The following is a 23,708-nucleotide window of genomic DNA, read 5'->3' on the forward strand; positions in this document are numbered from 1 at the left end:
GCATATCTTGATATATTACATTTGAAACATCTTTTTTAATAAAAATAAGTTCAACAGGTCAGGCTGTCTAGGAGCAGCGGTTTCAGTCCCTAACGCTCCATCCCTCACCGCTTCTCCTGCGTAAATATATACAGTTGTTCGTTATATGTAACAAGAGTGGTAAATCAAACAAACAAACAAACACAATTTAGATATGTTTGTTTATCAGACGTTCTGCCAACCAATCTCATTCCTTTCTAACTAACTGAACAGCTGCAAAAGCAGGTAATCCGGTAACCTTGGCAGTTCACTATCATATTTTGATGTACATTTGTTTATATTCTCGCTTGGGAATTTAAATGAAGAACAACGTGATATAAAATACGTTTGGAATATTTACTTGTAGGAAACAAATGCATGTAAGTAATGTGCACCTGTCATTGTCTTTTATGATGAATATTTAAAAACCCTATATATGTCATAAAAGTGTTAACTTACACCTAGGATTTTTTTTATCCCAGCTATAGCTTGCACGGAAAAGATAGCTAGACGTTTTACGTTTTAAAATGAAACATATGTCAGTTTTGAATAACTGCAGATATTCGTCGTTTTATTACATAAAGTGATTTTAATATCACATGTTCTATAAGCATAGGAAGTCAAACTATTTTTTTGAGTTACTATTTCAAATTTTCAGCTCTTCAAATATTGGAGGAAATAAAAGTATCTATCTATCTATCTTCTATAAGGAAAGTGAAGTTTAAAAACGGGTACATTTAAATGATTAATGATGAATACACATGAAGAGTATGTCCAATGTACAAGTTCCATATTTTTCATTTTCATAATATGTTTAATTATAAAATAGATAAGACTTATGACATTATTTCATGAATATTTTAACTATATGATTTTCATGCGAGGAACAGTATTGAAAATAAAGTGTCTGGGCATAAATAGGTACCCCCAAGAAGCTACATTTTCCCGAACATTCTAAATACGAATAAACACTCTATCTAGCAGTTTTAAACAGTATAATTCGGAGATATTAAAGTAACCATGTGAACTATAAAGACTGCATATATGAAGTAATTTTAACAACTAAATCTACATCAGTAAGAGTTTCGTCATCTGCCAAGTTAAGAAGAGAAATAATAAAATAAACGATTAACTAACTTTTATGTTATTTTGTGTTTGTATGCTAATTTTCTTTGTTATAATGTCAGTCTTGGAATTTTCATTCAGTCGGTGGTGATAGCAAATCAAAATTTAGAGTACATGGCTAACTTTTGGAACAAATCGACGATTATGCATGATAATCTCGAAATGAATACGAATTGACAGCAGTTCTACAACGTAACTTTAAAAGTGAACAAAAACAGAGGGTTTAATAATTGCATTGTGTATTTATTTTACTTCCAACGGAAAATAAAGTCAATTTTGATAAAGCTATGCTTGTAAAATATGTCTGACAGTCAGTGCCAAGTTTCAAAAAATTATATTCAAATCCCAAACCTCGTCGACAGGTATATGCAGTACTTTCGGCTTCGTAAAACATATAAGTTGGTATATAAATAATGTAATTTATATGTCTTGAATTTAGCTTATTTTAAGCGGACATGAATATAACAATTGAGCTACATATAAAGTATGTATGTATATCTGTGATAGAACATAATTTAACAAATCCTAGCGTTTACATACTATTCTTTACAAAGGCATATGCCCAACAACTATAATATCTATGCATACAGGTCAAAATATACTTACGTGGTATTTAAGGCACACTATGCCCAAAAAACGAATATATTCTTCCTTCTTCAGAAATGGCAACCATTAGTTTTAGCATGTTAAAGTAATGATTTAAGTGCATGTTAAATGTTTATCACATAGAGAAATCGACAGATCCTATTTACGTTTAATTTATTGTATCTACCTCTTTATCAAATTCGCAGCCTGGCTTTTAAATAAAATATTCCGCACACAAACTAAGTTAGTTTGAATGTGAATGCGTTTCTATTGATAGCTGTTCGTCTTAACCCTTTCCCCAATGAGCATATTGTGAAAAATTGCCGTTTTCACTGAAAAGCCTCCTGTTACAAGTTCAAACTGCTATGAAACTATGAAAAATGCTTCAATACTAATCAAACTTGGCACAAATGTTGACTGGACCATTGCCTTTGTACATAACGACATGCTCAGTCTTAAATTTCCTGTTACCATGGCAACGAAGGGACATCTCAAAATTGCCAAAATCACTATTTTTGCCTCGATTTTTTCCATCAAAATTTAATTCAAAGTGCTGCAACTTCTCAAGGGATTGAGATAGAGTCAAAGGCTTTTCAGCGTAGGTTACACGTTACATTATGATCGACCTGGGGTCATTTTTAGCCTCTCACAAGTCCAAAATTTTCTTGGCGATGAGAGGTACTCCGCCCCCCTTCAAACCCCCCTAACAGAAGGGGGCACATCTGGCAACCCCCTGATGTATCTTTTGGATAGGGGTCGGCGCCGAAAAAGTGCTCATTTTTTTAGCAACATTTTTCAAACGAAAACATGTGTTTGGGGCCCAAATAGGACATTTTTTTCACTATTTGAGGCCTAAAAAAGGGGGGGGCCGAAAATGCGTTGTTTCGCGTATATAGGAGGTAAAGGGTTAATGTTGAAGAATTAATATGGATTATGTATAGTATTTTGCTATAAATCAAAACACACAATTATCTTTTTATGTTAATGTGTTAAGTGTCTGTTATTTTCAAATCGCACAATTATCATTGTATCATAATTTTGGGACCTTTTTGTTGAAAGTGTGTCATGATTAAACCGTATACATATACATGCAACTGGACTGCAGGTAATTATTAGCTAACCTTCACTCCAAAGTAGCTCATTTTTGCTGGGATTTACTTATAGTGACGGCAGAGTAAGGGAAAGCGATAGAAATATCTTATGCAGATGCTCGTTCATTGGTTACTTTTTTCTATGGTTTCATATTGTGACAACAGGTAATATGTTTTTATGTTTGACTATGATACAAAAGAGAAAGAACATCAAAACACTCGGTAATCTGATTAATACTGGGTGCTACGCCCTCTCGTACAAATCAGATAGCCTCGTCTTTCGATGTTCTTTCTCTTAAAACACAATCCCTATGTTTTCATTATGTGTGTAAGTTTGTTGCTGTACTTTAAGCTGTGTGTCTGAGTGAGCATGATAAAATTACAACTTCTGTGATAGTTGAAAACAATTCAGTTTCCAGAATGACTCATATTTTAGCAATACAGCTGGTAATAAGGAATTATGTTCGAAGTATTTATCAGGCGTAAACAAGTTAAATGTTGATGCTGCACATCAAAGACGCCGCCAAATGATGTGAACGGTAATGCACAAAATCAGCCTTGAAAATCGTTCTCTATTACAGCTGAATATCCGATGCACTAGTCAATTATTATAATATAATATATATCAATCAATGTGTGACATGTTTTTCTGACAGAGTTTATGATATTTCATATTCATGTTACGGTAAGACGTATAATAATTGTCCAAAACAAAAGAAGCGGAAATCGCTATGGTTCAATGATGATTGTAGACATGCAAAAAAGTTATTTTTGGGTGCGAAGAGACGTTATGCTAGCGTTAAATCCGAAGAAAATAAATTAGTTTTGCTTACTTGTAGGAAAAAATAAATTAAAGTTAAAGAGGCGGCTAAAAGCAAGTATTTTCATAGAGAAAAAATAAAAATGTCTGATATTAGTAAAACGTCTCCTCGTAAATTTTGGAAATATATTAAAAAATTTAGAAATACAGGTGGATTTGAATCTAATGCTAATCTTGAGGGGTTTAAAAATTATTTTAAAAATATGTCTAATGATAGTCAAAGCCAGTCGGAACGTGATGAATTTTCACAAGAGAGTCACGAAACTGTAAATATTGATTTTCTTGATAGAGAAATTTCTGTGGAAGAGGTCCAAAAAACAATATCTTCTTTGAAAAGATACAAAAGTTGTGACTATGACAATAATGTAGCCGATTTTTTTATTGATGCAAACAATGTTATATCTCCCTATTTATGTACAATATTTAACTATATTTATAATAACTGTTTATATCCTGAAGCATGGTCTAAAGGAGTTATTGTTCCGCTATATTAAAAAGGTGATAAAAATATACCTGTGAATTATAGAGGTATTACATTAATAAATGTTATAGGGAAGATATTTTCTTTGATATTAAGAAATCGTATTAATAGCTGGTGTGAACAAGAACATGTTTTTAATGATTCTCAGTATGGTTAGTCGCTCTACAGCAGATGCTATTTCCCTACTTCATGCTATTATACAGAAGGTTCTATCAAAAAAATCAAAACTCTGGTGTATTTTTATTGATTACCAAAGAGCATTTGATACTGTTTGTAGAGATAAATTATGGAATAAACTGTTACAATCAGGAATTAGCTGTAAAATGACAAATATGATCAAATGTATATATTTAAAGGTTCAAGCTTGTGTGAAATTGTCAAATAACATGAATATGTCAGACTTCTTTAATGTAACGATAGGTTTAAAGCAGGGAGAACCTTTGTCTCCTCTACTTTTTCTACTTTTCATCAATGATATTTCTGAAAATTTGGATTTTAATGCTTTGACTGAAAGGGACTTTGAACTTTTGTCTAGGTATATGATTTTATTTGCTGATGATGTTGTATTATTTACGACGGATCCAAATAGCCTACAGGCTTAAATTAATGCTGTGCAACATTATTCTTAAAAATGGGGTTTGAAAATAAACGTTAGTAAAACAAAAATTTGTGGTTTTGAAAAGAGAAAACAAACTGTATATCCTGACTTCTATATAGATAACGAAAAAATTGAAATTGTTGACAATTTATTTATCTTGGAATCAAGTTTACTTACACTGGTACTCTTGTAAATGCTGTAAAAGCACTGCATTAGCAAGCTCTTAGGGCGTATAATAATCTTTTAAACGTTTTTGATAATGTTAGTCTAGATATTCGTACCAAGTTATTTCTTTTTGATAGTATGATTGTCCCTATATTAACGTATGGATGTGAAGTTTGGGGTGCTTATAATTATAAAGAGGTAGATAAATTACATATTCGATTTTGTAAATATATATTAGGCGTGAAGAAACAAACTCCTACATATGCGGTATATGGTGAACTCGGCCGAGTGCCTCTGTCAGTTATATGTAAAGAAAGAAGCATTAAATTTTGGTTGAAAATCATGAAAAGTAATGATTTACCTATTTATCAAATGTTTAATGATTTATATAATAATGTAAGTACCTCTAGTTGGGCTAGTAGAATGAATTCTATTATAGATCATTTAGGTTTTTCAGATATAAGGTTGACATTTGATCCTAGGGTTAATTAATACCTTTTGATAAAATCTAGAATACGAGATCAATTTATTCAAGAATAGAGTTTAAATATTAATTCTATGTCAAAATTAGATTGTTATTGCAAATATAAAACTGAATTTTGTTTTGAAAAGTACTTGGATGTTATATTGAATGATAAGCTAAGGCAGCATTTGACATGCTTAAGATTGTGCTCACATAGTTTAGATATAGAATTAGGAAGATATAATGATATTAAAAGAAGTAATAGATTGTGCAAACTATGTAACCAAAATGCTGTAGAGTCAGAATATAATTTTGTTATGTGTTGCTCAAGTTACAGTAGTATTAGATCAAAATATTTGGGCCAGTGTTCATGGCCAACTCTACAAAAGTTCAATGCATTGATGTCAAATAAAAGTAAAAAATATATGTTTTATCTAGCAAAGTATATAAAAGAAGCATTGTGTTTACGTCAAAATACCCTTGAAAGTTTACCTGTCTTCTGATCGTATATTGTACTTCATTATTTGTCTATGTTAGTTATGTATATAATAGTCTTTGCCATCAGTTTTTGTTTGTTTGTAAATGGCCAAATGCAAATGTATTGCTGATTGCCAATAAATAAATGAAATGAAATTATAATGTTAAACTAATGATTTTAGTGCATGTTAAATGTTTATCACATACAGAAAGAGGCGTTAAATGGGACATTGTTTGTCATACACGTAGAAAATGTAAACAAAGTAGTATTTTGACTGCTAAATAAAATATTACATCACTACCATTGCATTGCTCGCCAAAAAGCAACAAAGGAAATAGATAATTCAGACTCGTATTAATCTAGTAAGTGACTTTGAAAACTAAATCCCTTTTTACAATATGATTCTTTCATAGCAACAAATGTTGCATTTCAGCATGCGCATTCTGCGAAGGGCAAAAGCGCACAGTGTATGAGATACTTTAAGGCTTTAATAGTCGTGATCCATGTTATATTAACCAGAAAACAATAATTTTGGGATGACTTAATGCGGTAAGTACTTAAAACGTCAATTGATATTTATGACAGATAATAATCCAATGGTCAAAGGCGCATACAAAAGACGTCTGTTAAAGGTATCATTAGACGCATTTTTCATCCGTAATTTAAATTTAAACAGCAGGCTGTTAAAGATTAAAAATGTTTACCCCTGTATTACATAATATTACACAATGTGTATTGTGCACTTCCTTTGGATTGGCCAGGCGGTAAGTGTGAAACAGATTGACACGCCACCGTGGTTGTTTGTTTTATCAATATCATTCAACCGTATGACACAGTTTATCACGTACAATTATGAAAATCGTAATTTAAGTAACTTTTATATATACCGATCTCATCAATGTTTATTGATTTGCGAAGTGACAATTAGTGTGACTTGTATTAAACAAATATGAACATGTGTTACGATGAACCGGCTAAAATGAGTGTCATTTCACTTTCCTTAAAGATTTTGAAGGAAAAAAATAACTATTTAAAAAATATTTATGTGACTTAAAAGTTATATGTTTTGCATCAAAGTCAAATAAAGGATAAAATCAGGTAAACTGAACATTTAAAATGCATTATCACTGGGCCTGTTCTGAATATTTTCAGAATGCTAATTAACCTCGATTTCATATGTTATAAAATTTCTTTTATGTTTTTTATGAACTATTTAAACAACAATTTAGTTGACTCCCATTTGAATAAAAAGATATAATTCCACCACATTTTCTTTAAAAAAAAATCTCAATGCCAGGTCCTTGACCGTTAGCGGGCCAACCGTAGGGGGGAATTCTTAAACAATTTCCTTTTTCCATGCCTTTTTATGGCAATCTTGGCAACAAAACTATAAGGGAATCTTTTCTATTTTTGTTTAAAGGTATTTTATACAATTTTCTACTTCTACCTTACACTAACTAGGAATAATCTATGAACTTCTTCTATATTTCTATGTTAGACAATGCTTTTTTTGCCCTACACAGATTGCGCATGTGCAGGGAAATACTACTTCCGGTCGATTTTTCATAGCAACAGACCGCGTCGTAAAAAGGTCTATAACAGCATATCAAAAATTAAAAGCTTTGAGTAAATAATAATAAAGACATTTCTTGGGAATAATGGGAATTTAAGAAAAAAAGGAGAAAAAAAAAGCTCATGCAGCTTTATTGAATCTGTTCATCCGGACCTATTTCCCTTCGAGTGCGAACGATTATTTTTTTATGATTCGTGGTCCTTAATCGGACATTGAAAAGAAAGAGCCGAAAAATCACGTTAAGACAATTATTGAAATCTTGTATTGATAAGTCATAGAAAACATGTCATTCTCACATAGAATCTTTAACTTATACCTAAAGCCTGAATATAAGCTTGAAGAATTTTGTGTTCGTGTTGGTGTCTCACGTAAGCTTACAGCTGAAAGGGCCGGGATAGTTTAAAATTATTCTATATCGGCAGTGATAACATTTACCTCCGCTGATATGCGACGGAATCAATGCAAAAACATGCTCATTACTACATACAGAGTAATTGACAAAGTTCAATAGACAATTGTTACGTAAAACCTAATTACATCTAATAAAGCAAAATTAAGCACAGTATGAATCAGAAAAAGAAAGGAATAATACTTGTTTAAACTACAAATGTTAATGATTCTGTTCACACAAAGGTGTTAAGGTGATAAAAAGTGTTTCAGTGAGATAAGGCAAAGTACCACTTTATATTTTTATCAACTAATTTATACCACAAAGTAAATCAAATAAGTTATTAGCCAGAATTTGTTCAGCTATTTATTTAACATGGATTAAGCGTATTTAAGTTACAAAATGTATATAGGAATTTTGCCGGGACTGGGCGATGAGTTCGAGCGAAGGGAGGTATTCGAGCGATCCGAGTTCGAGCGAACGAAGTTTAACTGTATTGAATTGTGAATCTTTGTCGTGAAATAATTCTATTATGTAAGACAACGATTTATATCAATCTTTTTGCTGTAATAAAATCTAAATGAATTTGTTTAAATCGGATAATTAATAAAATGATGTGTTTTGACATGCGTTCTTATGATATTTAGGTACATCTGCATAGCTTTGATATCATTATACTATATAGACATAGGTAAAATTGCAAACATTCAACATAAATGTTTAACTTCTTTTTCCAAATTTGGATTCATATTCGTTGAACTTATTGTAGCTTTCAATGGTAATTAAAACAATATTTTCCTCCGCTATGATCTTTATCTCAACCTAAATTGATTAATAAAGGATGACGACATATTAACAGAAATTAGAAGTGCAAAAACCCATACAATAATATTTGTAGCGCATATATAGCGTAATATACTATATAACTGTTTTAAAACATTTTTAAAAAGCATTAACAGATATCCTAATATCAGGAAATCATTAAATGAAAGGTTTTTTATTGATTCTCGCACGAAATCAAAATTTAATTAATGAGTTCCAGATTTTTGTTGTTGTTGTTGTTGTTTTATATACATTGTACTATAAAACGTATTTAAGTTAATAAACATTTTATCAAAACTTTAATTTCTGTAATTACAGTCCGTGATTTTATTATTTTGGGGTAAAAGGCATTTCATTTATTTAATAACTTTCACGATTTTCACATGAATAGTTGAGACAAGCGTTATTCAAGTATAAAGATATGTTCCGGATTTTTTACAATAAATGTTATTGATATGTGATCGTCTTCATGTTCTTTGTTTTTGTTTGTAAGTTGATAAAATAACCAAGTTGTCAGATAATGCATATAATTATGATTGAGAAAAGCTAAAACTAAACTTAGCCGTATAATATATAGCACATGAAAAGGTAAAAATGTATCCCAGTGTCAAATTTAATGATTATCTTGCAAGGCTTTCTTAAAAAATATCTTAAATTCTCTGATAATTTATCAAATATTCATAATAAAAAATAGGGGACAAGTTAGGGGACGAGTTGATCACGGGACGGCTTGACACCAAAAAGGTGACGAGTTGTCCACGGAATGAGTTGACTCGAAATCGACAGATCCTATTTACGTTTATTAAATTGTATCTACCTCTTTATCAAATTTGCAGCCTGGCTTTTAAATAAAATATTCCGCACACAAACTAAGTTAGTTTGAATGTGAATGTGTTTCTATTGATAGTTGTTCGTCTTAATGTTGAAGAATTAATATGGATTATGTAAAGTATTTTCTATAAATCAAAACACACAATCATCTTTTTATGTTAATATGTTAAGTGGCTGTTATTTTCAAATTGCACAATGATCATTGTATCATAATTTGGGGACCTTTCTGTTGAAAGTGTGTTATGGTTAAACCGTATACATATACATTCACCGTGCGTTAACTGGAATGCAGGTATTTATTAATTAACCTGCACTCAAGTGGCTCATTTTTGCTGGGATTTACTTATTGTGACGGCAGAGTAAGGAAGGGAAAGCGATAGAAATATCATATGCAGATGCTCGTTCATTGGTTACTTTTTTCTGTGGTTTCATATTGTGACAACAGGGAATATGTTTTTATGTTTGACTATGATACAAAAGAGAAAGAACATCAAAACACTCGGTACTCTGATTAATACTGGGTGCTACGCCCCCTCGTACAAATCAGATAGCCTTGCGTTTATATGTTCTTTCTCTTAAAACACAATCCCTATGTTTTCATTATGTGTGTAAGTTTGTTGCTGTATTTTAAGCTTTATGTCTGAGTGAGCATGATAAAATTACAACTTCTGTGATAGTTGAAAACAATTCAGTTTCCAGAATGACTCATATTTTAGCAATACAGCTGGTAACAAGAAATTATATTCGAAGTATTTATCAGGCGTAAACAAGTTAAATGTTAATGCTGCACATCAAAGACGCCGCCAAATGATGTGAACGGTAATGCACAAAATCAGCCTTGAAAATTGTTCTCTATTACAGCTGAATATCCGATGCACTAGTCAATTTTTTCTCCGTGTCCTTGGTATGTACTCGTTGTTTAATTATTACGTTGCATTTTTTTTGTGAAAAAAATAGAACCTAATCCCAAAGTAACTTCTTGTCTGATATTCTGAAAGGTTTGCCTGTTGCGACATAGATTGAAACAAAATAAATTGGATAACAAGTAAAATTGAAATGATTGGTATACTTAAAATAAATTTAAGACAAAGACAGAGGTAAAAAAATATCTTCGTTGCGCCGAAGATATGTCCATTTAAATATTGGTGCGCATTGCATAATGTTCGAATGATTTTGAGGACGAATTGTTCTGTTATTTTACAAATAGCAAAAATATGTCTGTAATGTCAAATAATAGTTATGAATAAATTGTTAAATATAATCAACTCAAAGTTACGTCTTGTTTTCTTGTTTCTAAGAGATAAAACAGCTTGATTAAAGACAAAATTGCATATTAATGGGTCTGTGAGCTAAGCGTACTTTCTTTACGATTGGGAGAGAACCGCCACTCTGATAGAAGGCGTGGTTTAGACTTTGTAACCTGCAATTTAATGATTCGTCATAATGTTGCAGGGAAGTGATATTGATCAAAGTTGTCCTAGTTCACTACCCTACGTCAACGAAGACTAAATGCTAGCATACAGAGTAAGCATCATATTAAATTTGGTGACAATTTAAGGCGGCGCCGAACTTCAACAGAGGCGGAGCAAATGAAGTGAGTGACACTGCCTTAGTCGAAACTTCTCTCAAATGTTAAGTTTTAGAACGGTCGACTATAGACTGGCTTGAAGATTTTCATTGACTTCTTGTACAGTATTACTCATTGGCATGTTATTTATTGGGTAAATAAAATTAGATAATGATAAAAAGAATATGACATTCAAACATGGCACTATCACTTTAGTTAAACATTAATTCTAATTCCTTAAAGCTCAGTGACATGTTGTACACCAGAAAAGCAATTTTTTTAGAAAATTTTAAAACAGTGTGATTTTGTTAAAACAATATAAAAGATACATAAAATCAAGTCTAAAATTTTTCCCATTGCTGTAAAGACGAATGTATATCTACTAGTCGCCATGTGCACGCTCAATAATTAGGAAGAACATAGATAAATATTAAAAAGTTATGCATAAAAAAGTTTTATCTGAAAATATTCATCAGTAAAAAAAAACCTAATTAAGGTGTAACAGCTTTTCTTGCAATATCTTAATTTTCTGTGAGTCAAAGATTTTACGCTTAATAATTAAATTATTTATGGAGCTTCTTTAATGTGCTCAATAAAATATCTATTGTATTTATCTTTTAGATGTTTTTTTTTTCGTTTGATTTATCTATCATTTGTTGATATTTCAACCTTTTTTTGAATACTTTACAAAATGAGTGGCATATATTCAAAAAAGTTCTAATTCCATTCTGGAAGAAGATAAAACGTTAATAAAAATTGAGGGCAACATAAAAAGGTTTTGAATTATTAAATTTGAAAGGATATGCCACTTTGTAACGATATGCGATGTTACATCAATTATGCAACGTTACATCAATTTAACAGAGATCTTTTTTTCATATTTCACAATGTCACAACGTACGATGTTACATAATTGTATTATAGTTAGGGGACCTTTCCGTTGAACATTTGTCTACACATATATGCACAGTGCCTTAACTGTACTGCAGGTATAAGTTACCCGCATTCCATAGATTGCCCATTGATTATTTTTATGGCTTATTTTTTCTTGAGTTTATTTGCTGTGACGACAGAGAAAGGGATAGCGATAGGAATAGTAATATTCAGATGCTCGTTCATTGTTTTTTTCTGGGTTTTAAATTGTAACAACAGGAACGTATTTTTATTTTTGCCTATGATTCAAAAGAGAAATAACATCAAAACACTCCGCAATCTGATTTATACTCTGGGGCTATGCCCCCTCATACAAATCAGATAACCTACTTTTTCGATTCTCTACGTTATATCAATTATGCGACGTTACATCATTTAACAGCATAATGTAAATTATACGACATTGCATCATTTATCAGTGCTGAACCAATTAAACATCGTTATTTTAATTTAAAGTCTACTTTTGTATATTTCTCTAGATGCTATGCCTAACTATGGTGGCTGATTTGGTACACTTTGCGCATTGCGTTGTCGATAGTGACACCACAACCTATATCGTTATCCCCTTTTCGTCTTGTCGCTAGCGAACGCCATTTGGTGTGCTTTGTTAGCGATAAGACGACAGTGCGACAACGCGCCGTTTGGCGCTTTATCGTGCTGTCGCTGGCGACACTGCACACGACGCACAAAAGTGTTCCAAATCAGCCACCATACCTTAAGAATGTACGGCTTACTGTATACAATACAGAGATTTTCTCAGAATGAATGTTTTATATCTTTCGCCGGAATAATCGTTTAGTACATTAAACATCATCACTACCTAGAAGCAGAGAAATTTAACCGTAATTATTTTACGACTTTGCAGGGAGATATCTTTACTCCTTACTGAACATAAATTCCAGACGATTTTATGTAGTCATTATCGCATGTTTTTGTCAATACAGACGGGATAATAGGTAAATCTAAAATGTTTTGAAACATTTAACAAACATTTATACCAGATATTTTGTTGTAACTTTTTTATATTTGCTATTTCTTTGTTTACCTTATACTGTATTTGCTGCTACTACGTATACAAAGATATTTTTCTGTAACATTTTATGTAAGAAAAGTATATTGTTACAGCATAATAAAGTTCGTATACCACTTATTTTGCCATTTCTTTGCATATGAGATGTTTCCTGCTACCTTGCATTCCAAATATTTGTTGTTACCTTCTTTACCAAATAATTGGTGTAACCCTGTTTACCAGATATTTGTTGTACCTTCTTTACCAAAAAATTGGTGTAACCCTGTTAACCACATATTTGTTGAATCTTGTTTACTAAATATTTGTTGTTACCTTGTTTACTCGATATTAATTGTTACCTTGTATTCCAGACATTTATTGTTACTTAGTACTTCAGATATGTGTTGTTACCTTGTATTTCAGATATGTGTTGTTACCTTGTATTTCAGATATGTGTTGTTACCTTGTTTACTAGATATTTGTTGTTATCTTATTAACTAGATATTTGATGTTACCTTGTTTACTAGATATTTGTTGTTATCTTGTTTACTAGATATTTGTTCTTATCTTGTTAACTAGATATTTGATGTTTCCTTTTTTACTAGATATTATGTTATCTTGTTATTCCCCGCCGATAGATCGGGGGATATTGTTTTTGCGTTGTCCGTCCGTCCTTCCGTCCATCCGTCCGTCCGAATTTCGTTTCCGCGGTAGTTCTCTGCCACTACTGGCTGGAATTCAATGAAACTTTATGGGAATCATCAATAGCAACAGGAGATGCGCATTTCGTCGGCTTGTTCCAGTCGGACTTTTTAACTCAGAGTTATGGCCCTTGATAAGTTTTGCAGTGTGCATATAGAACAAAAATTGTTTCCGCACAACGTCTCTACAACTACTAGCTGGAATTTAATGAAACTTTATGGGAACCTTTAATACCAAGAGATGATGCGCATTTCGTCGCCTTGTTTTGGTCAGACAATTTAACTCAGAGTTATGGCCCTTGATTAGTTATGCAGTAAGCATATAGAGCAAAAATCGTTTTCGCGCTACTTCACTGCAACTACTGGCTGGAATTCAACGAAACTTTATGGGAACCTTCAATACCAAGAGGAGATGTGCGTATTGTTGCCTTGTTCCGGTCAGACACTTTAACTCGAGTTATGGTTCTTGATAAAATGTGCAGTATGCATATAGAGCAATAATTGTTTCCATGCTAGTTCTCTGCAACTACTGGCTGGAATTCAACGAAACTTTATGGGAACCTTCAATACCAAGAGGACATGCACATATAGTCGCCTTGTTCTGGTCAGACACTTTAACTCAGAGTTATGGTCCATGATTACTTATGCAGTTTGCATATAGCGCAATAATCGTTTCCGTGCTACTTCTCAGCAACTACTGGCTTAAATTCAACGAACTTTTATGGGAACCTTCAATACCAACATATCGTCGGCTTGTTCCGGTCAGACCCTTTAACTCAGAGTAATGGCGCTTGATTAGTTATGCAGTATGCATATAGAGCAATAATCATTTTCATGCTTCTTCTCTGCAACTACTTGCTGGAGTTTACAACGGAACTTTATGGGAACCTTCAATACCAAGAGGAGATGCACATATAGTCGCCTTGTTCTGGTCAGACACTTTAACTCAGAGTTATGGCCCTTGATTAGTTATGCAGTATGCATATAGGGCCAACTTTATGGAACCTTCAAAAACAAGAGGAGATGCGCATGTCATCGCCTTGTACCGGTCAGACACTAACTCGGAGTTATGACCCTTGTTTAGTTATGCTTCTCTGCAACTACTTGCTGGAATTCAATTAAACTTTATAGGAACCATTGATACCAAGGTTGAGATGTGCATACTTTGTTGCCTTGTTCAGACCATGCAGACCCTTCATTACAGAGTTATGGTCCTTGATTAGTTATGTAGTGTACATATAGAGCAATATGGCTATTTCTTTGCAACTGCTGTATTGATTTCAACAAAACGTTATGGGAACCATAGATACAAAAAGGCAATTTACATCTCATTGCCATGTCCAGATATTACTATTTAACAGTAAGGCTCTGTTATTGCCCTGAATATTTATTATGTACTAAGAATATTACTTTCTACGCCATGATAAATATATAAATAAAGCCTTATGTCTTCAGTTGTTGTGTTAGTAATAACCAGTACTCGGCGGGGGATATAAATTCAACGAATTTGCTTGTTAACTAGATATTTGATGTTACCTTGTTTACTAAATATTTGTTGTTATCTTGTTAGCTAGATATTTGATGTTACCTTGTTTACTAGATAAGTGTTGTTACATGGTCTACTACGTATTTGTTGTTACATTGTTTACTAGATATTTGTTGTTATATTGTTTACTAGATATTTGTTGTTATATTGTTTACTAGATATTGTTGACACAAAAAAGCTCGAATTCGCTATTCCTTTCATTATCTGTTTACATCAATATTGACAAATAGGGGTGTCGATAATTCTTATATAAAAGCATATTATTTTATTGCCTAAATCTTTAATCACCTAAATAATTACTCATTTCTAACTGTTCAGCGTAAAAGCGTAGTGGTTGAGTGTCGGCTTCGTAAGAGTAAAGACCCCGGTTCGATTCATGGAAAGGGCATTTTTCCTTTCCAATATTTTTTTAATATATTTATTTCAACGATCAGGATTTTAGTTCCTAGTGAATTTAGTTCATGCAATACTATTTGAGAACATATAGTTTTACACACTTATTCGCTTAAAATTTTTGTTTTTATTTAAATATATATAAATATACAATTGAGCCGAAATTATGTAGCGTGTACCGAGCGGTCGATGATTATTTAATCTAGTTGCTACAAAATAAAATCACAATAATCTTAATATTCTTGACATTCTTTAATGCAAATACACGTAATTTTTCTCGGGATACTTATCCTTATGATTGAAAAAAAAAACAAAAACAAAACATCATTCATTCAAAATGACAATCTTGATATATTTCTAAATTCAGTCAAAAATATTTATTCCAAGACACAATTTATTTTCTCAACAACAATTCTCAAACATATACCAGTCGAAAGCTTAACCTATCCTTCATTCCCCTACTTTAACATTTCAACAATCTCTCATCCTACATTCCTTTCTAAAGATACAATAATTCACACATTGATAACAAATAGTTACTCAATAATCATTTGCCTTATAAATATATATCATCCTTAGTACCAGATATCCGAGATTTCTGTGTACTAGTAACTATATATATAAGCTTTAACTTCAACCATAATATTTCTAATCAACCGTTTGCCCGAGAGGTCTTACTGAAACAATAGAACATTTCAGTACCAGATATATGAGATTCTGTGTACATGAAAATGCTACTATCATTACGATCCGACTCTAACAAGGACATAACCAAACATATTTCAAATATATATTTCCCTAGAACAATTATTCAGAGGTTTGACAGATATAGTAAAATGTCCTTAGTGCCATTTATCTGCGATTTCTGTACACAAGTATGTATTTACTACGTCGTTCCCTTCTATACACATACATATTCAAACCAACTTAAAATACCCATTTCTCAAACTTTCTTCAATCGAACGTTTGTCCATGAGGTTTCACATAAGCAGCAAGATATTTTTAGCACCGGATATCTAAGATGCATCAGTACTAGTAAATATAATACTGCTCTGATCTGCCTTACGGACGAAACCAAACTGAATCTTTTGCGCTGCGCTTGCTGTATTTATACTAGTGAGTGAACCATCTCCGCAGTGAATGAAAACAATGATTTTGATTGGCTAATAAAATTAAAACGTTTCTTGATACTGATTCTAACAAAATCTTATAAGCGTCAATTACTTAAAGTTATTTCTCTTATGAACTACTGTGAACAATAGATATACAATTTCAAATACAAACACTTTGAATGATACCCTAAAGTTATACAGATTTGAAAGTTAAAATAATTAAAATACCTACTCTTTATACCATGATAAATTTACATATACATTATTATATTTTTCCAATACAAATGGCGAAATTATAGAAAAGGGAGGCAATAGAGTTACACATCAAGTACGTTTCCGTCACATTAAAAAATGTAGCAAATTGAATTCAGAGTTTTTAATAGTATTAAATTGACAAAACTATTCAATCTGTTCAAGGACTGTTAAAGTCAAATTCATTCAATTTTGCTAAATCGTTGTAAGGTGAACTTTAAATTATACAAAATTATAAATCACAGGTTTATAAGAGAATATAAATATGTTTTTTGAAAGTAAAAACCATACAAACACAAAAAATAATTGCACAATTGCAGATTTGAACTCGGGAAAAAATTGTTCTTAACTTTCTCTTCATAATCTAGAGTCTCTAACCACTACGCTACCCGGATTTACGTGTCCATATCCACCATTATTCTTCTATATTGCAAAAGAAATGCAAAATGTACTCACAACTCATTATATCATAGTATGACCGATTGATATAAACGTTATCGTGTTCGACGTTTATCTTGTTTACTAGATATTTGTTGTTACCTTGTTTCCTAGATATTTTTTGTTACCTTGTTTACTAGATATGTCTTGTTATCTAGTATTAAAGATACAATGTATTTGTTGTTATTCTTGTTTACTTGATATTTGTTGTTACATTGTTTACTAGATATTTGTTGTTACCTTGTTTACTAGATATGTCTTGTTATCTAGTATTAAAGATACAATGTATTTGTTGTTATTCTTGTTTACTTGATATTTGTTGTTACATTGTTTACTAGATATTTGTTGTTACCTTGTTTACTAGAAATGAGTTGTTATCTTGTTTGCTAGATATTTGATGTTACCTTGTTTACTAGATATTTGCTGTTACCTTGTTTACTAGATATTTGTTGTTATCTTGTATTTAAGATATGTGTTGTTATCTTGTTTACTTGATATTTGTTGTTACCTAGTTTACTAGATATTTGTTATAACCTTGTTTACTAGATATTTGTAGTTGTCTTGTTTACTATATATTTGTTGTTACCTTGTTTACCAGGTATTTGTTGTTGCATTGTTTACGAGATATTTGTTATAACCTGTTAACTAGATATTTGTTGTTGTCTTGTTTAATATACATGTATATTTATTGTTGTCCTGTTTACCAGATATGTGTTGTTACCTTGTTTACTATATATTTGTTATAACCTTGTTTACTAGATATTTGTAGTTGTCTTGTTTACTAGATATTTGTTATAACCTTGTTTACTTGATATTTGTAGTTGTCTTGTTTACCAGATATTTGTTGTTGCCTTTTATACTTAATATTTGCTGTTACTGGTCGTGCTGATAGAATATTTTTGCTTCAGTTATCAGTATGATGTCGGTCAAGTGTTCAATTCTTTTTCTGACGATTCTAGTACTTGTTGTCCCAGCAAAGGTAAAATTTTCCTCTTTGAAACGTTGTTTAATACAGTAGTAGTATTTCAGCACATTTTTGCATCTTTAATGGCCGCTGCTCTTTTAGTCACGACAAGGAGGATGAAATAATGGTTAGCTTATACATTTTTCCTGTATTATAAATCTTTATGATTATTACTGATTGATAACTGAATTATCTTTGACACATTTATTAATATATATATTGCAATTTATTGTAACAAGTATATATAATTCGGTGTCCATAATCTCACATATGTTTGTGTTTATTCAAAATGATCATGATCAAGTTAAACAGTTTCAGTCTCCAAGTATCTACTCCCTTCATGTTAGAACGGATGTTCAGTACCGCTTTGCTACTACACTGGTCACCAGCCGAGTGGCCAACCCGGCTAACTACACACAGGAGACTGTTTTCAATGTCTTCCTACCAGAGGAGGCCTTTATTTCAAACTTTACTCTGTATGTACAAATTCATATGAAGAAACTGCTGTTCACTTCATTCATTTATTTCAAAGCGTGTGGTTTGTTTCATTTCGATAACTATATAAAGACGTCCATGGCATATTTTTACAAAGATTTTCTAGGCACTTGCAAAAGTCGCGCAAATTTTCTGGTATGTATTCTGAACAAAAGTGAGCAAGAAATTCCAGTTTTTTTTTACAGTAATAGATATATACAAATGTGTAAATAAATTAGTTTAAGCAGTTCAAATGGCGCGAAACTTAGATAACCGTTTACCAAATATGAAATAAGTATAAAGTCTGAGGAGCATTTTCAACATTTATGCTTCAACCATCATCGTGCATGAAATATTCTATTTAAAATCTTATATCTAAAAAGAAATTCTGATTTTAACATTTTGTGATAGGTTTATATAATGAATATGACTTAAAGTTGTTTTTACAACTAACAGTGAGATAGATGGTGAGATATATCCCGGTATAGTAAAGGACAAAGGTGAAGCAAAGAAAGATTATGAGAGAGCAAAGAAAAGAGGACAGACAGCCGGACTTGTCAGTCAAAAGTAATTATAAAGTAACCATTTACTTAGTTTCCATGGAAATTATATAATGTACTACCCAAAAACATTTGAAAACAGAAAAATGTGTCGCAAAATGACATTTCATCATAGTTGATCGCGGAAAGTAATGATTGATTATTGATTTGCATTTGTTTTTGTTATAAAATCACATGTATCCTGTATCAAAAGCTTAATTTTAGTTAAAACTAATGTAAGGAATGTCTCTCCAAATACAATTACGAGTAAGTTGTCGAAAAGATTACTCGAGCCATCGTGATGCCACGAAACAATATATTTAACTTTACTGCATTTTGTATATACATGGACATGTATTCGGTTGTATACTCATTTATAAACTAATCAATATGCGCAATTCTTTGATTTCCACTTTCTGTCTCTGATATCTAAATCAGTGATATTAATTTTTTTTAATTTTTGGGCAATTATTATTCAAGGCCACGAGAATCGAGGAAGTTCAATGTCAAAATAGCAGTGGCTGCGTTCAGTAAATCTACGTTCAATTTAACATACCAGGAATTTCTTAAACGTGTCAAAGGGGCGTATGAACACAAGATATTTATAAACCCTGGCTATCCCGTTAAAGATTTTAAGGTACGTTGCCAAAATATATGCATAAAAATAAACAGTATAACATATAAGTATTTTTTATTACTTTAATTTTTAAATATGCAATTATAAATGTTTAGATTTACTAAGAGTTGAGTTCATGTCAGTCTCTGTACGTGTAGTGTCTTATGAGAGAAGCTTGTCACATGGCCGTATGAAAGAAGAACTAGCAGATGCAGGTAGTAGACATTTCGAAATAATTGGAACACATTTCAAGGATTCTAAACTTGTCAGAGATAAGTATTGTATAAAGTATGAATGAGAGAGGCATGCTTCTAAAACAGCCAGTTGTCTTTTATGATAGCTGTGATAATTCATAATTTCAGGTCACAGTAGCCATTTTGGAATCACGTGACATTACAAAGCTCGTGGTTCCCCCAATCAAAGCTCTGAAATATTTACTTACGGAAAACGAAGAGGTAAAGGGTATGTATTGAATTAGTTTCTTATTGAAATAAAGAATTTCAATCGTGCAGTATTTTATCCATGTTTGTTATAAAAATATGATGAATGTCAATACAACAATAAAAACATTACTAGCTGGATATATTTAGAAACGATATGTTTCTTCCGTTGGTACGAAATTTCTACATGTTATGATAGTATTACTTATTTATTTTAATAAGAAATTGTTTGATTACTGCTACTCTGAACACTACAATTTGAACACTACTTTTTTATTTGCATTTCATCTCTTACACCATAATAAATAATTTATAATTAATTTTTATGTTTTTCTTTTTCTCTCTAGAAAACGCGCTCGCGGTAATAACAAGGCCTACCAGTAGAAGTGCATACATTCAATATTCACCAACGTTAGACGATCAAGGCACGAACGGTGTGTCTGGACAGTTTATTGTACAATATGATATAGATAGGTCACTGGATGGGGGAGATATTTTGGTACATTTCTTTTAATTCAGAGATAATAGATATGATAATAAATATTCCTGATATCAAGCATAGTACCATATTTAGGTATCATCGAGGCAGTCATGTTGTCTTTTAGTTATAAATCGGAATAATTCAGTGATTTAACTCACTACCGTGTTGGAGTTGATCAAAAAGTAGAAAAATACCGCTGTTTTCACCGATTCTTACATTTTTTATTCATGGCCGTATATAAAACGGTAAGAATAGATGAATTAGACATCTTAAAGTGCATTTCTGCTGGTGAAAAGGTGAATTAGCATTTAATCATATATACCGAAGTATTTAGTGTGGTGCTCAAACATATTTTATAGTCTCACATATAACTCAAGGTGATGCCAATCTGTCTTTAACCCATCTTCATATCATGTCATATGTAACATTTCTTTTTCTTATCATCTTTATGACCCGTGATATTTCACAAAAGATAAGCTGGTTAACAATTTAATTTGATATTTCAATAAGTACTATAACGTTTGACGTATATTTTTGTTCTTTGTTGATCACATTTGATCTAAATTTTATCAACCTAGTACTGTTATCTTGCTTATAAGTTGTTTCCCTTTCTTGTTTAGGTCGTCAATGGGTATTTCGTGCATTTTCTTGCCCCAGAAGTAAACACGGTTATCCCGAAAGACGTCCTCTTTATATTGGATGTCAGTGGTTCAATGGGTGGACGGAAAATCGAACAACTAAAGGAAAGTTAAAATTCTTTATATTTTACAACATTACGTGAATGGTGCTGATGTCATTTGACTATCACAAACCTGGTCTTGCGTACATTGCTTAAAAGACATAGCTCAATTAATTCAATTTATTATAAGATTCTGGTTTCTGCATAAACATTTCATATGAACATCGTACCAATAAGCATCATGAATCATGTTATCTTTTGTCTATACTTTCTTATGTTGTTTTTTTTTCCTGTCCTTTTTTCATAGTTCTTTATTTTCAGCTTGCCTTCACTGTTTGTTTTTTGTTTTTGTTTTGTTTTGATGTTTTGTTTTGTTGTTGTTTTTTGGGGTAATTATTTCAATACTAAAACCTTTTGTTATATTCTAATTTCTAAATCTTAGAAATGGTAATTTAAATACTGTTGCCGTTGCTGTTAAAGGCGTCAGAGGTTTGTCATTGTATTAAGTAACTTTACACAACAATTATTTTACCTTTTATTTGTTGTTATCATTTAAAGTCATAATTTCTAACATATTTTGCCCGGCGGGTTTTAATCTACCCTAGCATTCGAGACATGAGCTAAAAGGAACTTCTGAGTCGATAAGAAGTTCATTATACTTATTATTTTTATATTTGACTTAACAGCAAACGGCCACCTATTTCAAATAAAACAAAAAAGTAGCACTGTGCTATATGTTTTTTCATCATAGAACTTGACTGAATTGGCTGTGTTATTTACGTCATAGTAGCAAAAGTTGATCGATTACAATTTTAAACGCCGACAGATCATGTTCTTTTAAATCAACTTTTTAATCCTCTGTTTGAACGGGAGCGGTGGCCTAGTGGTTAAGGTGCCTGCATCTAACCCAAAGATCATGGGTTCGAGCCCTAATCGGGTCACCACCATGTTTCTTAATATGACACCAGTACTGGTTGGTTCCAGAAAGCGGACTCGAAAGTGATTAATATAAGTTGCAAGAACTTGTTTCGCAATCAAGCATAAATAAATATGTTTAAACCAGTCCTCTGTTTACAGGATGCAATGTTTATTGTACTAGATGAGCTGAAGGAGGGAGACCGATTTAACATAATAACATTTTGTCATGATGTTAAAACGTACAAGCCGGGCATGATAGATGTAACTCAGAGGGAGGTTCTTGATGCAAAAACGTTTACTAAAAGAATTACTGTCAATGGCTGTATGTTTGTTTGTTTGACTGTAGTACTAATTTACTGACACATCCTTTCTCAATGTACCCATCCATGTATGATTAAAGTACATGTCAAACCGAACCGTACCCAATTTAGTTGCTACACCAAGTTTAAACAAAATGATGATATTGAATGCTATAATTGTTATGTTTCAAAGCTGTTAATTTTCATACATAGGAAGTAAAACTATTCATTTGGCAGCTCTCATATTTCCTGCATAATACTTGCGTCATGCAGGGAATCGATCCTGATACTTAATTGTCTCAAGTGTATTCTTTATAAGCGAGTAAGCCGGTAGCCTTGAATTTGAATTACATTGCGATTTTTCAAGATGTGTTTGCATTTTTCTTTTATTAATTTAAAATGTTTGCATGATCATATAAATGTAAGCTTTATTGGCTAGAATTTTACAGCGAAAAGGAAAATAATGATCATGGCATTCCTGGATATCTTTTTATAATAGTTACAGACATTAATAAAGCTGTAATGAAAGGTCTGAAGCTACTCCATAACTCACGGCAAGAAGACGAACGGTCCCCAGTTATAGTGTTTCTTACAGACGGGCAACCAACAGGCGGCGAAACAAATCCTAATTCAATATTGAGAAACATCGATGTTGGCAATGAAGGTATGTATATTTTCAAATGATTGTAGCCCTTGATCGGTTATTACCCGTTGAAGTCATTATAAAACAAAATCAAAATATAAACATTTCTTTTAGCCAAGTTGAAATTTTTAACATAATTCATTATTATTATTTTTTTGCTTCGGAAAAAGTTATAAAATATAGGAATTACTTTTACCATGGTTAAATTTAAAAGATATAGACTTTAGTACAGTTGTAAAAGTTAATAAATAAAGACATTCGTTTTT

At 31.8% G+C, this 23,708-nt stretch overlaps 1 protein-coding gene across 3 annotated transcripts; it reads left to right on the forward strand.

Moving 5' to 3' along the window:
* Positions 1 to 213: 213 nt before the first annotated feature.
* On the forward strand, positions 214 to 23,498 carry LOC132720029 (inter-alpha-trypsin inhibitor heavy chain H4-like). Of its 3 annotated transcripts, none has more exons than XM_060704014.1 (10): positions 214 to 264; positions 18,298 to 18,368; positions 18,666 to 18,829; positions 19,284 to 19,394; positions 19,847 to 20,003; positions 20,345 to 20,444; positions 20,770 to 20,921; positions 21,524 to 21,644; positions 22,658 to 22,822; positions 23,299 to 23,498. In XM_060704014.1, the coding sequence occupies exons 2-10, from the start codon at positions 18,306 to 18,308 to the stop codon at positions 23,481 to 23,483; spliced, it is 1,218 nt and encodes a 405-aa protein (XP_060559997.1). In that variant the 5' UTR covers positions 214 to 264; positions 18,298 to 18,305; the 3' UTR covers positions 23,484 to 23,498. The 3 variants fall into 3 exon arrangements, with proteins under 3 accessions (XP_060559997.1, XP_060559995.1, XP_060559996.1); XM_060704012.1 differs by having other exon boundaries at positions 261 to 398; XM_060704013.1 differs by lacking the exon at positions 214 to 264 and adding an exon at positions 12,814 to 12,894.
* Positions 23,499 to 23,708: the final 210 nt, after the last annotated feature.

Source organism: Ruditapes philippinarum, unplaced genomic scaffold (genome assembly GCF_026571515.1).
Source record: "Ruditapes philippinarum isolate M1 unplaced genomic scaffold, ASM2657151v2 ctg3527_1_1_1_1, whole genome shotgun sequence".
NCBI classification, from domain to species: Eukaryota; Metazoa; Mollusca; class Bivalvia; order Venerida; family Veneridae; genus Ruditapes; species Ruditapes philippinarum.